General features: G+C 40.7%; 1 protein-coding gene across 2 annotated transcripts in view; it reads right to left on the bottom strand.

The window, feature by feature from the left end:
• The window catches only part of IKZF3 (IKAROS family zinc finger 3), a 29533-nt gene extending 21468 nt beyond the window's left edge, over window positions 1-8065 (bottom strand). The window contains exons 1-3 of one of the 2 annotated variants that reach the window (XM_075523193.1): window positions 8012-8059; window positions 6653-6780; window positions 5074-5077 (exon numbers count right to left, since the gene is read on the bottom strand). In XM_075523193.1, coding sequence (XP_075379308.1) covers window positions 5074-5077; window positions 6653-6780; window positions 8012-8051 — 172 coding nt within the window. In that variant the 5' untranslated portion in view covers window positions 8052-8059. Of the gene's footprint in view, window positions 1-5073; window positions 5078-6652; window positions 6781-8011 lie in introns of both variants that reach the window. The other variant, XM_075523191.1, reaches the window with a different exon arrangement.
• Window positions 8066-13600: the final 5535 nt, after the last annotated feature.

Raw genomic sequence — 13600 nt, 5'->3', positions numbered from 1 at the left:
AACATCACTCATAGAAAAGATTTCTAAAATTACAATTCCTAAAGTCCAGAAAGCCAGATACAATCACAACCGTTAAATCAGACTTCAATTAGACAGTTAATCAGAGAACATCTGGACCTAACAGTCAGACTGAAAAAGGCCACATGTTAAATTCAGATAATCGCCTTCATTAGTTATATCAAGGGACCTATTACTAATACGACCACTCAGGCATGATCGTCTCCGGTCAACTGCTTTTTCAAATGAACTTCAAATCTGAGAAGTTGAAAGTGTTGTTTCGTTTAGCCTTTTTTAATTCATCTCCCAAAAGTCTCTCTTACAATGCAATATACTCTTTGTGTTTTATACTAGAAAAATATAATATGAGAAAATATAATATAATATGAAGAACAGGGAAATATGTGATAAATATCAATGGAATTTTAACACCTATAAACTGAAGACAGGAGCTTGATTAAGAAGTTGCTCAAAATCCTTGAACACCATAATTGAACACCTTAAACATCATAATTCTATGACTCTATGAGCACCATAATCTTCACAAAACTAAGCGTATTGATTTGATTCAACTACAAAAAAATTTCCAGTAGTAAATAATCTAGATCCGAGACTTGAATTTTAGATTACAAGTACATTCTCTCCAAACTGAGGTTTTTATAATTAAATACTTGTGTTTTACTTTTAGCCTGGCCTTCTGTAGAAGCGTGTGCATCCACTCTGTGTCCCCTTAGGAACGTTCAGACCCGTACACCCAGTTCAGTCCTATCTGGCACAGGGGAAGGCTTCTCAGAATTATCCTAGTCTGCCAACTGGCACGTTCAAGAGACGGCCCAGGAGTACCTGCATCTCCCCAAACCACTCCTGGAGGTGGTGCTCCCGCATCAGGAGAAAGAGTCAGCGTGTTTGGCACACTTGGCAGGTGAGGTGCAGCAACAAGACTGTTCGACAAGGATATATGGCATTGAGCTCTGAATTAAAGTTCGTAATGGCTCCTGCGGAGCAGCAGAAGGAACAAAATCAGGAACAAGAACTGGAGCACCTGAATGCAGCACGATGGGAGACGGTGTTGAGAATACGGCAAAGCTAGCCTGAGGTACCAGAAGTAAAATATGGTGTGAAGCACATGATGCAAACTTTGCATAATTCAATGAAAACTCAGCCAGCAACATGACACAACCCCACTGGAAACCAAGCTTCATCGATTCCAACGCTCATGGAACTATTTGCTGCATTTTAGCAAAGTTTTCTCTCTTGCGGATTTATTTCTGCTTTCCGATACCTTTCCAGCGGCACAAACAGCAGTAAACCTGCCCCTTAAACTCACACATTTTGTGCCAAATGAACAGCCTAGTTTGGGGGCAAAACATGAGTCATCTTAATTAACTGATTTCCTTTCCACCAACCCATATTTCTAAAAATGGATTATTTTCTACAATGACATGTGATTTGAGTTCCTAGGGCCGTTTTCTTCATCTTCACTTATTTCCTGCTGGGTCGGATGGGGAGGGAACATACCACAACTCATCTACCCTGGACTAGCTTTTCTTTCGATGCCAAAGGAATTAGTATTTCTCTCGGTTTTAATTTAAAGGAATTATTCTGTATGAATCTGAGATACACGTTGTAGAACAAATGAAGAAAAATGCAGTTTAAAAAGTTACGGAAAGGAGTCCGTCATCTATTGAATAATGCTGTGCATCCACTCTCCTTCCAGACCTTGTCTTGTCTGATAGATAGTCAGGATATCTCAAAAGCAAATTCTATTTTCTGCTAACTGTAATGGGTTAATTAGAATAAGAAATAGCTGCACTTTTCTGATTATTTCAAGGCAATCAGAATATCCAAGTTTCTGTATCAGCCCTGGGTGCTCTGGGCCACCCATTGTGCAGGGTAGTCCAAGCTGATGCCAATCATTTACAGGCTGTGGTGACACAACTGACTGTGTTGATGTCACTGAACGTGCTTGGCAGCATTCCTGCTGCTGAGAGTACAGTACTGCAGAGATAAAACAAAGTCAAGAGGATCTTTTGTTGATAACACTCAGATGCGACTTTCAGGTCAGGCATAGCTACCAAAGCAGAAAGACCTGACACAGTTAAGCAGTACAGACTCCTTGCCTGCTTTTAACACTTACAGAAATCCCCTGTTAAGTGAACTTCTGCAGCACAGTACTGCTGATGTTGTGAGATAACCCCTGAGTCCCATGAGCGGTAGGGCTCGATCTGGGCTTGGGAGATGTAATATTCTGATAAAAAACGGCACTTCCTTTTCAAGCAGATAAGTGCGTGTGCTAGCAGCACCACTGGAACCTCAGTACGCGCCTAAGCGAGGGTTTGTCATCCTCCCCTGTCTCACTCCAGCCTTTTAACCGCCCCCTTTCACACACCTAAATGCAGCAGCAATTAGCATCCATAAACCACAAATGTGGCTTCTATTTCTTTTTATTTCACAACCATGAAAGCTAGCTAACATTCATAACACCCAAAAAGTTGTCTGCCTCAACAGATGAGGGAATTAAGACATAATTAAACACTTGTGCTTGACTGTGACTCCCATAGGAAAGAGCGTGGCTCTTTTTATTTAATTTTTAAATTAAGGACGCTTCAACTTTGGCCACCAAAGGTAACAGTGTTGGGGGCACATAAAGAAACGAGGGAAATTAAGTGCTTCCTCCCCATCTATCTCATTGCTTGTCTCTTTTCTGACTAGATACAGGAAGCACCATGGGAACAGCGTATTTTTATGGTTGCAGGCAAGCATACACCATGTGCACCACAGCATGCAGCTTCCATTCCCTTGAGGCAAAAAAAAAGGTTTTTTCTTTTTTTTTTCCTTGTTCTCCATCAAGCTTTTAATTAACATATTACTATAGCCTCCTGCCTGATTGTTTGCCCTATACTTAGCAATCATCATAGGTGAAGCCCTTTGAAAAGGGGCATATAATAGGACAGGTTGAATTGTTGTCATTGACTGGCATCTCACCTTTGTCAGTTATGACACAGACATAACGAACAACACATCAGCCCGGGCGTTTGCATGTGCTCCGAGAAGTACAAACATGGAATCGTTTGCTGAAAAAGTGGATTTTCTTATACCAAAACAGCACCAGTCGTGATGAAGTTTCGGCCCTATACGCTAGTTTATTTAGTGCCTTCATGAAGTTTCTGTAGCTTTTCGAAAGGATCACAGTACCACTTTTGCAGACCTAACATAAAAGGCTCCCCCAAACTAGAGTTAGACAACATCTAGATGTGACCAGGCTCCAACTTCTGCTCAAAGTCTCAGAGTAAGTCCCTGTGACACATCTAGTGTCATCCATTAATAATGCAACAGTCACAAAAAATGTCTAGTCCAAGAAACTGGAAGATTACTACTATGAATGCTTGACAAAACATGGAAAAACCAGACAGCATTGTACTGAAGAAAAACATGCTATAGACATATTAAGGCAGTGGAAAGCAGGCTATCAAATGCTTGATCTCACTCTATGAGTCAGTGGCCTCATGTTCTTATGATGGCCTTCCGCAGATGGAACAAACCCTGTGGGCATGGATCATGCAGGGGCTCAGGATAAAAAAAAAAAGGAGAGTTTTCTGTGATGCAGGCTATCATCAACGATGAAGTGTGAGGATACTGAAGTGGAATTGCTCACTCACAAAAGAGGGGGGGGATTGCAAATACCACAATTAACACTTATGAGAGCCACACAAACATTTTTCATTATTTCTCTTTAAATCTGATATGCAATGAGAGTATTAGTGATCACACCTGGAAAAGTGCCAAACAGAGCTTTTTTTTTTTTTTCTTTAAACAGACAGACTTTTCAGGTGCAGGCAGGACATAATCCATTTCCCAAGAGCCATCACCAATACTAATGATACTTCTATTCTGGAGAATACTATATATTCATTTTTACCAGGGTTAGTGATCCCCAAATGATAATACTCCCACCAGGGCAGCACTGTCAGAATGTGGTTTCACTTATCTAGAAGACAGACAGATAGTTACTGACCCACAAGGACTGCTCAGTGACTAATGTAGCTGCTACTGTTATATAGCAGGCATGACATGAAAGCTAAGATTATTTGTGAGTTTTGGTATCCAACAGCAACTGAAGAGGCGCTGGGCTTTAGGAAGAAATTTAAACACACCGACTGATATTCGCATACTGGAGTACTAGTGCAGCATGCTTAAATGTTTAAGATTTATGGTGCTTCCGGTCTCAGAATGATTGTAGAGAACTGTATGTGAAGCAATGAAGTAAACACAATATCTATTTTATTTTGTGCCATTTAACACTAAGATACTGTAGCTATCTTTTTTGTGCATTTAAAACAGCTTTCTCCTAGCAATCATGTCTTCATTCCTACAGTGAGAATCAAAGAATAGAGCACTATGGTACTGAGTAGGTTCGTACTCACTTTATAATGAATGAAGGCTCTAACGGTAAGGGAGTCTATCAGAGTGAAGTGATGTTTTATTGATATTTATAGCATTATCTCCGAGATGTAAATTTTCAGTATTTGCATTCCAGAACAAATTGTAAAGAGACTTTAAGAGATCAGCAGCAGTATAAAAAGTGAATCGTATATTAGAGCAGTATCAATATAAACATCCTCTCACAAGTGTTTAAGTTGTACCTGACTTAAATGTATGCAAAAGAGCCTGAGAAATGGTACTGAAGCTGAAGGACACAGGACATTCAAGGAACTGAAAAAAGACTGGCTAGATGCCATGACACTGTGCGTGCAAGCCATAGAGAGGGCTCCTGGAATAGGAAGGTGGGGAGAAGCTAGAGCAATTCCTCTTGGATGGTCAATATTGAGGGGCTTGTGAAAGAAACCCCGTCCTGCTTCCTGAATCCACAGCTTAGTGCCTAGGAGGAGTGAAGGGCAGGGACACTGGGAAAGCAGAGGCAAGAGGAGTGAGCTAGTGCAAGTGGAAATGGCATAAGGGATGGACAAATAGCTGGAATATGGCTGTGAATATTTTATGTGCTGTGGGATCTGAAAGAGAGATCAGATGCCTTGGATGTAGAAAAGGCTCAAGTCTTCCATGTTCTGTGGATTAAACTTCTCTTTTTAGGGTAAGCAGAGCAGAACTCACCTGGCCAAGCTAGATTCTACACCGCAGACATCTATACTAAGCTACTCTCCACTGACTATAAATGGGGTCCTGCTAAGCAGCAGCTACTTTGGGGACACGAGGCATTTCATCCTAAGTCGGACAACCCCAGTTTGGTCAGAAAACCTGCATGCTCTCTCTCCATCGACTGTCAAGAAAGGCCAGACACCAGTACAGTTCTAGACACCATTGCTGTAGATACATAAGTGAGATTAATTTCTCCTTCCTCATGGACTCTTTTGCTCGTGCAGCACTCCCTTGAGTGTTTTCTGTTGTTTTATAATTTGTTAATAAATAGAAAAAGTTTAATCTTTAATAATGCAAAAGTTTAACCTCTGAACATTTTGTTTTAGTCCAAAATAAACACATTTATGTTACAGGGAACAACCAAGGCTACTTGGGCAACCAAAACAGAGACAATTCTTTAGTGATTTACTTGATTCATGCGATATGTAAACGCTACCTCAAAACTACTAACCAAAGCCACAGACATAATTTGTCTTGACACTGCTGTACTGCCATGGACATGCAGTACTTGAAAGGCAACATGAAACTGGTAAAACAATGTATGTCTTTTCCCCAGTATATGTATACCACATCCTCTACCAGGCAGCATTTTTCACTGTTTGTGGTTGAGAACTGGCATAAATGAACACGCTCAGCTCACTGGCAGGAATGTTTATTAATGCTGTGATTTCAGTTTATGAGCTTCTACATCAAGGAAGAAATTCAGTCTCTCTTGCTCTACATTTATGTCACATACACATATACAAATCCTGAACTCTGAGGGCCTGTAAGATTGCTGAGTCCACGAGCTGCTTCTTTTATCTTTTATCTATTAAGTGACGAGGGCTAGTAGTTTTTAAGGATACACAGAAATATGCATTTATGTAGGACCTCTGAAGTAAAAAATGGTACATATTGTTTTAATATTTTATTCATACCTGTCTCTCCTTTCAGAGTTGTATAGGAAGGGTTTACTGTTCAAATTAAACAATAAACATGGTAAACTGACCAACCTTCTGTTCACCCACAGTTTAAAGTACAGATTACTGCTACAGTTTTAAATTTTACAGGGCTGAGCTGTCCTATGAATTTGAGGTAACTTGTCCTTTCTTTCAAAAAAAAAAAAAAGCCAAGTTATTTTTCAGGTATGAGAGTAGCTTAACAACATTAATAAAAAGTGCAGTCCTAACACACGCATTTATCATATGCAAACTACTTTTAAGAATTTGTATGCTACAACACACATTAAAAGAGCTCACCATAGGCACATGCTTTTTTATCTTGCTTTCCACATTCCATAGATCCTGTAAAAGTGACCTTTATAAAATGCATGTGAGGTTCCCTGATGGAAAACAGTTGCTCCTCCTTTAGAGCACGGTGAAACACTCTAAACTAATTGTATTGTTATTCCTTTTACAGACATGCAGGAAAACCAGAGCCATGATCCAGAATAAACCTTCTAATCACTCTCATAGCATAATCAGATGAATAAAAAGACAAAATTAACTATTATTTTTCAGACTTCAATCTCCACTTTACCTCCTGCTTCTTCATTAGACTGATTGTGTTCCTTCATCTCTTCCGCATTATCCATACTTTCCATTTCCTGGGATTTGTTCAGATTACAGTCTGTCAAAACCTCCTGTCCTTCTGGAAGAAAAACCAATAATTAACTATGCTCCAAGAATATTTCCAGGTGATTACCTCGAAGTATCTGCAAACTCCCAATATGGCTCCCCGCGCCCACAATGTTCTTCTGAGAGTGCATTAGTTGCAGTTTGGTGGAATGGATTTGCTTCCCAAAGTCACATACAAACTCTGAGTGCACACCTTTAAGTCTTAAGCTTTTGCTCAGATTTAACTATTCGGGAGGTTGTTCTAAATGACAACAAAACGGGAATAAAATCCAGTGTATGTAACTCTATATATGCTATGTATTCTGACAACTGCTGCTGGCAGGTAGGCAAGCAAGCTCTTGAGAGCATGGAAAAGGAATCACAGCTCTACTTTTTTCATTTTGGGCAAAATATTAATCATTCTGGCCCCAGGCCAGGAAACTGCTCAAGCATGTTTAATCGGAAGCCTCTTTGAACCAAGTTGCACTTCTCTGCTTTTTTCACATAGGTCTTTTTAAACATCAACATTATCAGAAAGTTTTCTGCTGATCACTGTGGCAGCAGTATGTCCCAGAAATCCAAGCCTCTCTTCTCGGAAATAAAGCCAAATTTTTAACTCTAGTGACATTTAGTTGGGTGAAGTTTTTCAAGTAAAGCCTCTTTCATAAAATCCATAACACAGACTAACTCAATATTATGCATAATTCTGTAAATTTCAGATCAGTATTTTGTTTAAAAAACTGACGCTGTTTTCTTTCAACAGTGCTGTGAATTTTTAAAGTTCACAGCAACATTGTGAAATTGCTGTTAAAATTGTTTAACTTATTAACAGTTGGCTAGTAAAAAAACCCAATCCTTCAAGCAAAATATTACATTAGGTCTGAAAAAAGGTTTTATTTTTTGATTAGCAAGAAAGTAAAACGCTCGTCCAACTCACAAGAGGTTTTTTTTTATATTTTCAGAAATGCAGTCAACCAAAAGAATTACATTATTCTTGCTTCCCTAATCAAAACTTCCAGCTTTCTTCTGAAAACATTTCATTTCCTACTATACAGTCTTTTTTTCCCTTTAGTATAATTTTCCAATATTACATTGAACTTCCACAGTTTTATTTCAATTCTAGAATTCACTTTTTGCCTTTAATGGCCATCTTTGTGACTGTGCTATTCAGTGTCCTGGGAATCTAAACAAACATATATTTTTCTCCATGTAAATTTAAAATTTTCAACAGAGGGTGAAAGAGCATAACTCGAACAGCACAGTACCTGCAGCCATGGGCTGTTCCTGAGGATTACTTAGGTCCATACCTGCCTGTGAATCTGCAAGAGACAGAAAAGCAGTCTGAGTTGCTTAATATCTAGAACCATTCATGACACAGTTATTATAATCTTATAAATTCCCGTTTTCTTGACTGAAAGCAAAATTGAAAAAGCAAAATTCTCAAGGAAATAAATGTCAAATAATTGTTACGTTTCATTGTACAACTTATTTACATCTTGTACCTAGAAAAGGGATTAAGTATTATCTTCTAACTTCAAAAAATTACAGAACAGAATAACTTCCACGTTTGATTTCACATCTCATTTTGCACCCTGTGAGCACAGCATAGCGGTAGTAACCCTATATGAAGTGAGTTTCTATGAAGCACAAAGTACAAGGTATTTTTGCATTCCTTTTTCAATACAAAGGGAAAACCCTATTATCTTCACAAGATCTACTTGGTTTTCATGGGAATGCAAGTCTAATTCCCACTTAGAAATTCTGATCAGGATCACATGTCAGGAATTTTTTAAAAATTTGAGAGGACTATGTATGTGGCCTGGTTTCCAAAAGTGCTGAGCACTCAGACTGCTCTGAAGACAATATAAGCTACAGGTATTTCCATGTCCCACTCCAGCACCCAAATTTAGGGTGGTGAGTTTAACTGGAGGCACAGATCCGACCTGTCCAGGTAAGTCTTTACTCAATGCCTTGCTGTCTTGAGATTTCATTGATAGGAGGGTTGATTTTCTTAAGCGTCACAGCTACCTGCTTCCTTCCTCCTTTCTTTCCTCTAGCTTTTGTCCTTTTTTTTTTTTTTTAACATACCAGAAAATCTTTTATCACCTTTGAACATAAAAAAATAATAGCTCCAGGACTCGTAAAATTCATTCCTGGCAGTTACATAACAGAAATACACATGCAGTGGCCATGAGGTGTTAACCACTAGTGACATTTACCCCATAATTATCTATCTTTACCACCACTGCGTATGGAACATTTTTGTGGTCTCTGCAACGTCAAAATATAAAGCTCTGTTAACTCTACAGCAAAGAAGCCTCGTATCAGATGAGGCTATCCAAAAAACTGCACGAATAGAGGATGGGCTGATGCATCCAACACAATAAAGGCAAACTCAGAGAAGAAAAAAAAAATAGCAACAATGGAATTATCCAGCAAATCTTTTTTAAATGTTTAGTTTTGTTGTCTCCTAAGTGAAAGCATTCAGGTCCCATTTCTCAATAACGGGTCTAAGAGCTACATTCTGCATGTAGTTCCCATTACTCTTAACTAGCTATTACCAAAGGGCAGCAAGGAATATCAACGCATTTAAGGATGGACTTAATAATAATTCCAGCCATCCAGCAGTGGCCTGAGCTCTTCAGGGTGTAACTCCTGACTGGAGACAAGTTGTTAAGCTATTAGCACTTATGAAATGTATCCTAAAATGAAATCAGAGCTCCTATCCCTTCATGCAAATTTAGCATGAATGCAAGCTTTTCATTAAGTGTCTTTTATTAGAGCTAAGAACCTTGCTTTGTGTCATAAAGATAGTCACAGAATTAAATGATAAAAAGTTCAAATATGTACTAAAACTGTATTTTTAAAATAAATAAGATCAAGGAACTCCATAGTAACAGCTCTTAATTTGTCTTTGTCTCATTTTATCATACCAGGAAAAGTGAGGTACAAAGAAGCAAACGGACCAATTTATACTGTGAATAATGATGGGGAAACATCAGCAAATATACGGTACATGAACAAAATTCCCTCTAGTATTGATTTTAATTTTACATTGCAATAATATAGATACTTAAATTACACAAGCCCTTGTAATTGTGCAAATAATTGAGCTTTGGGCAAGACAATGAAATCCCCATTATTCTGTAATACTTGAATTCGGTTTTAATTGCATTCAGAAATCCTGTGCAGTTGCCCCATTTGGGTGATAAAGGACTGAACTGGTCAAAGCCCCGGGATTAAGCAAAAAGGGTGCCTGCAGGTGGGGGGAGAGGTGTGGCTTGGAAACTCTGCAGCAATTCTGCCTTCCCCTGGGTTGCCAGGAGGTCTTGAAATGAAGAATTAGAGCCCCTACGCAGCTGCTTCAAATCAGGTAATTCTGCATATATTCCTGTATAACGATATTGTTTTAGAAACCATTGTATTCCCCAGGACACCTCCCGAGCGCACAGTCACTCCACTAAGGATGCGTACATTGCTATAGCTTATTGGGTAAATCCATCAGCACAAGCTTCTGTGTCCAGGGCTCGGTGCAACACCCCTAACAGTCAGTCAGCTCCCCTGTCCTGAGCACCCCTGAACTGCAGCTAGCGCGTAACCTGCTAGAGAGCCATGCGACAGCTGAGCAGGACCTGTTCAGCCAGCCCTCCAACACTCAGCTAGTTAATTTTGAGATCATCTCTGCCTATTTATTTACATTTTGTTGAGCATAACAGGTTCCTGTCCATGATGTGCTGCTGGGCAGTACAGTCGTTCTGAAGAGATAAGAACAACGACACACCGTGTAACGTTTCTCTTTCCTGTTGAGAAATATCCCAGCCTTTGTATCACTTCCAAGCCTCCAACATCCACTCATTAGTACATGGATTCTTTATATTAGTCTCAAGCAGCTTCTTACAGCCTTAGCAGCCTCTTAATATTTAACCTCAGGTCTCTTTCCCAAGTAACATATTTTAAGCCAGATCCTTCACTGTGTCACGTAAGTGTGCTAGAAGGAGAAGGTCTAGGAAGCTTCCATCCCCAATTCTGTACAAATAAGACCATATTTCTACCTAACGGTCAGAAAAGCACACACGGGAAATCACTTACAGAACACGTTAGTCTTCCCAAGCTTCAAAGAGATCCACTGACTAGGGTGCATGGAAAGAAGACGCTCGTCTTGTGTGTGTTGCAGCTGACGCACGACGTTCATTTACAAAGCAGAAGTAAAATTAATGTGTCTTTGAAACCAATCCTTAGCCATCCTGTGTTCTACGCCAATAGCCAAAGTGAGCAAAAATATTCAAATAGCTTGCTAAAAAAGTGTTATGGCATTTTAATACATAACTGTATTAATGTTTTATCCTGGTATTTGACCAGTTAGTAGAAGCAACAAAACAGCCCACATGTATTTTAACCAAAAAAAAAAAAAAGTTTTTTTTTCAAATAAATTATACTGCTAATATCCTTCTAACATCAACACAGCTGTAGGCAACAGAACAGGAGGTACATCTTGAACTATTATAATCTTACCTGTTTGCTTCCAAAGTGAAAACCAGAACATTGCCTTTTTACTGCCAGCTGTATTTTTCAACCCAACAGCATTGCGAAGGGGACATCTTTTTAACTCCTGTATGCTCTCAGTCCTTCTATCACAGCATATGGAGCAAACACAGCTCATTTCCTTGTCTTTGCACCGTCTTAAGAGGCACAAGCAAGCCAAAATAAAAACCACACCAATCTTGGCCACCGCCCTACAGGCAGACTCCCACAGCTGTATCCCTAAATGCTCGCAGCAGAGCCGGTGCCTTTGCGATGTACAGCAGTCAACCTCTTTCACCCCAGCACGTTTTTCACCTTCAACCCGCACTGTACTATTAAAGAGAGAAAGCCTATCCAATTTCCCCACTGAATGGCCTCCTTCAGCATTTACAGTCTCAATGGCTTTCTGAAGAAGGTACTTGGACCAAATAAACTCTTTGCGCTTTTAATAATAGGGTCTCTAATCTGCTCTTAAGCGCCATGTAATGTTTGAAATGACACAAGCATTCTAAGTGCACATGTCATTTTGGGAAGAAATCCTGATCAGCAGTGTGTAACTAAGGATAACATTTTTCTCGTATTGTAGCATATGACCTCCTGAAAACAGCAGCAGATCGTCTAGTAACTCAAGATGTTCATCCCAGTACAGCAAATGGAAGTGACAGCACAAGGCCAGTTCTTGTGCTCTTTGCAAAAATAAACCAGTCATGAAGAGACACAAACCACTAGATTGCAGGCTTTGGCTTCCTAGACCCAGGTCTCAAACACCTACTCTTGCAAGTGCCCTTCTCCCAGTCAGTGACCGTCCTGAGCCTCCTCACACCGAGCACAGAGAATTGAGTACAGAAGCGTTACCCCTTTGTCCTCAATGGCAAATTTCCCATTGAATCCTGGGGAACTGAGATTTTCCCAAGACCCATGAAAACAGAGACACGTAGCAGTTATTGTATCCAGAGATAATACAGTATATCACTGTCTTTTACATTGACTTTGTCCCAAACATAACAAGCTCAGGCACATTAACTGATCCTCATAATCCCCACATACAGAACTAAAACCTGAAGGATTATTTGCATGTTAATTTTAAGCGTACAAGAAATAGGAACACAAAAAAAGAGACTTCTCAAATAATCTCAGTTGCGGTGGCAGAAATATGCTTATTGTCTAATCAGAGACTACAATTACTGACCTACCTAAAGAGCTTCCTTCTCCCACAAGAGATATACAGTGGTCTCGACTCGATCAAGAAAATGAGGCTGCATTTTTAAGTGCCAAACTGCCACCAGACCCATTCTTCCAAAACATTAGTTACACTTCTCAAGCAGTGATAGTCTCAATTAAGTCAGATTCTATGAGAGTAAATATTTGGATACAAACATTTTAAAAGCCTTTAGCAAAGGAGAATACATTTTTAAATAGACAACTGCATCTAACTTAAAACAGCCAAAAACCTCAAGTCATTGAGACATAGCGAATCTAAACTCAAGCCCTTAAAACGATGAGTTGAAATAGTCTAGTAAGAATATCCGCCTCTGAACTAATAAACCAAGTGATGCTTCGCAAAGCTTCTTTGCCAGGCTTGTTAAAAACACTGGTAATTTTGCTTTTCTTCAAAAGCCAATTACGCTGTAGCCCGAGATTAACTCGCAACTTGGATTTTTGCTGGCTCTGAAAGTTACATGCACGTTTTACAAGCGAAAAGGAACCAACACGCCCTTTAATTCGTTAAAACCTAGAATACGAACAGCAGGCAAAGCCGGCTCTAAAACCCAATTTTATCATACATGTTGTGATGCTTCTGAAATTAAACAGAGAGGGGGGAAAAAAGCCCCGTTCGTTTCCTGTTTAATTGCAACACGCGACTAGATTTCTCCTCCAGAGGCTGCAATCTGTTTGCAGAAAGCGCTGAAGAAGCCGCTTGGAAGTAAACGGGAGGTGGAGCACGGTGCGAGCGCCCCGAGCGGGGTCGGCGGGAGGAAGGGGGAGCGGCAGCGCCTTCCCCCCCTCCCGGGCCCGGGGAAAGAGCGGGGTCGTTTCTCACCTTCCATGCTCCGGCCGCGGCTCCCGGCTCCACCTGCCCGCCCGGGCTCGGGGACTGTCAGCGCGGGCGGCGGGAGCTCACCGGCCTCGCCTCCCGCCCGCCCCGGGCACCGCGACATCCGGCCCGGCGCGGCGGCGGCAGCGCTCGGCGGGCGGAGAGCGGCGCCGGGCGGCGGCCAGCGGAGCCGCCCCGGTCCCGGCCCCGGCGACTCGCCTGCCTTGGAGCTCGCCGCTGGTGCTAAGCGATGGCTGCTCGGCGGGGACACCGGCGGCCCGCTCGGGAAGGAAGGCGG

Source organism: Mycteria americana, chromosome 22, assembly GCF_035582795.1.
Source record: "Mycteria americana isolate JAX WOST 10 ecotype Jacksonville Zoo and Gardens chromosome 22, USCA_MyAme_1.0, whole genome shotgun sequence".
Taxonomy (NCBI): Eukaryota; Metazoa; Chordata; class Aves; order Ciconiiformes; family Ciconiidae; genus Mycteria; species Mycteria americana.
The sequence above is the reverse complement of the archived record's forward strand: the minus strand, read 5'-3'. Positions and strand labels throughout refer to the sequence as shown.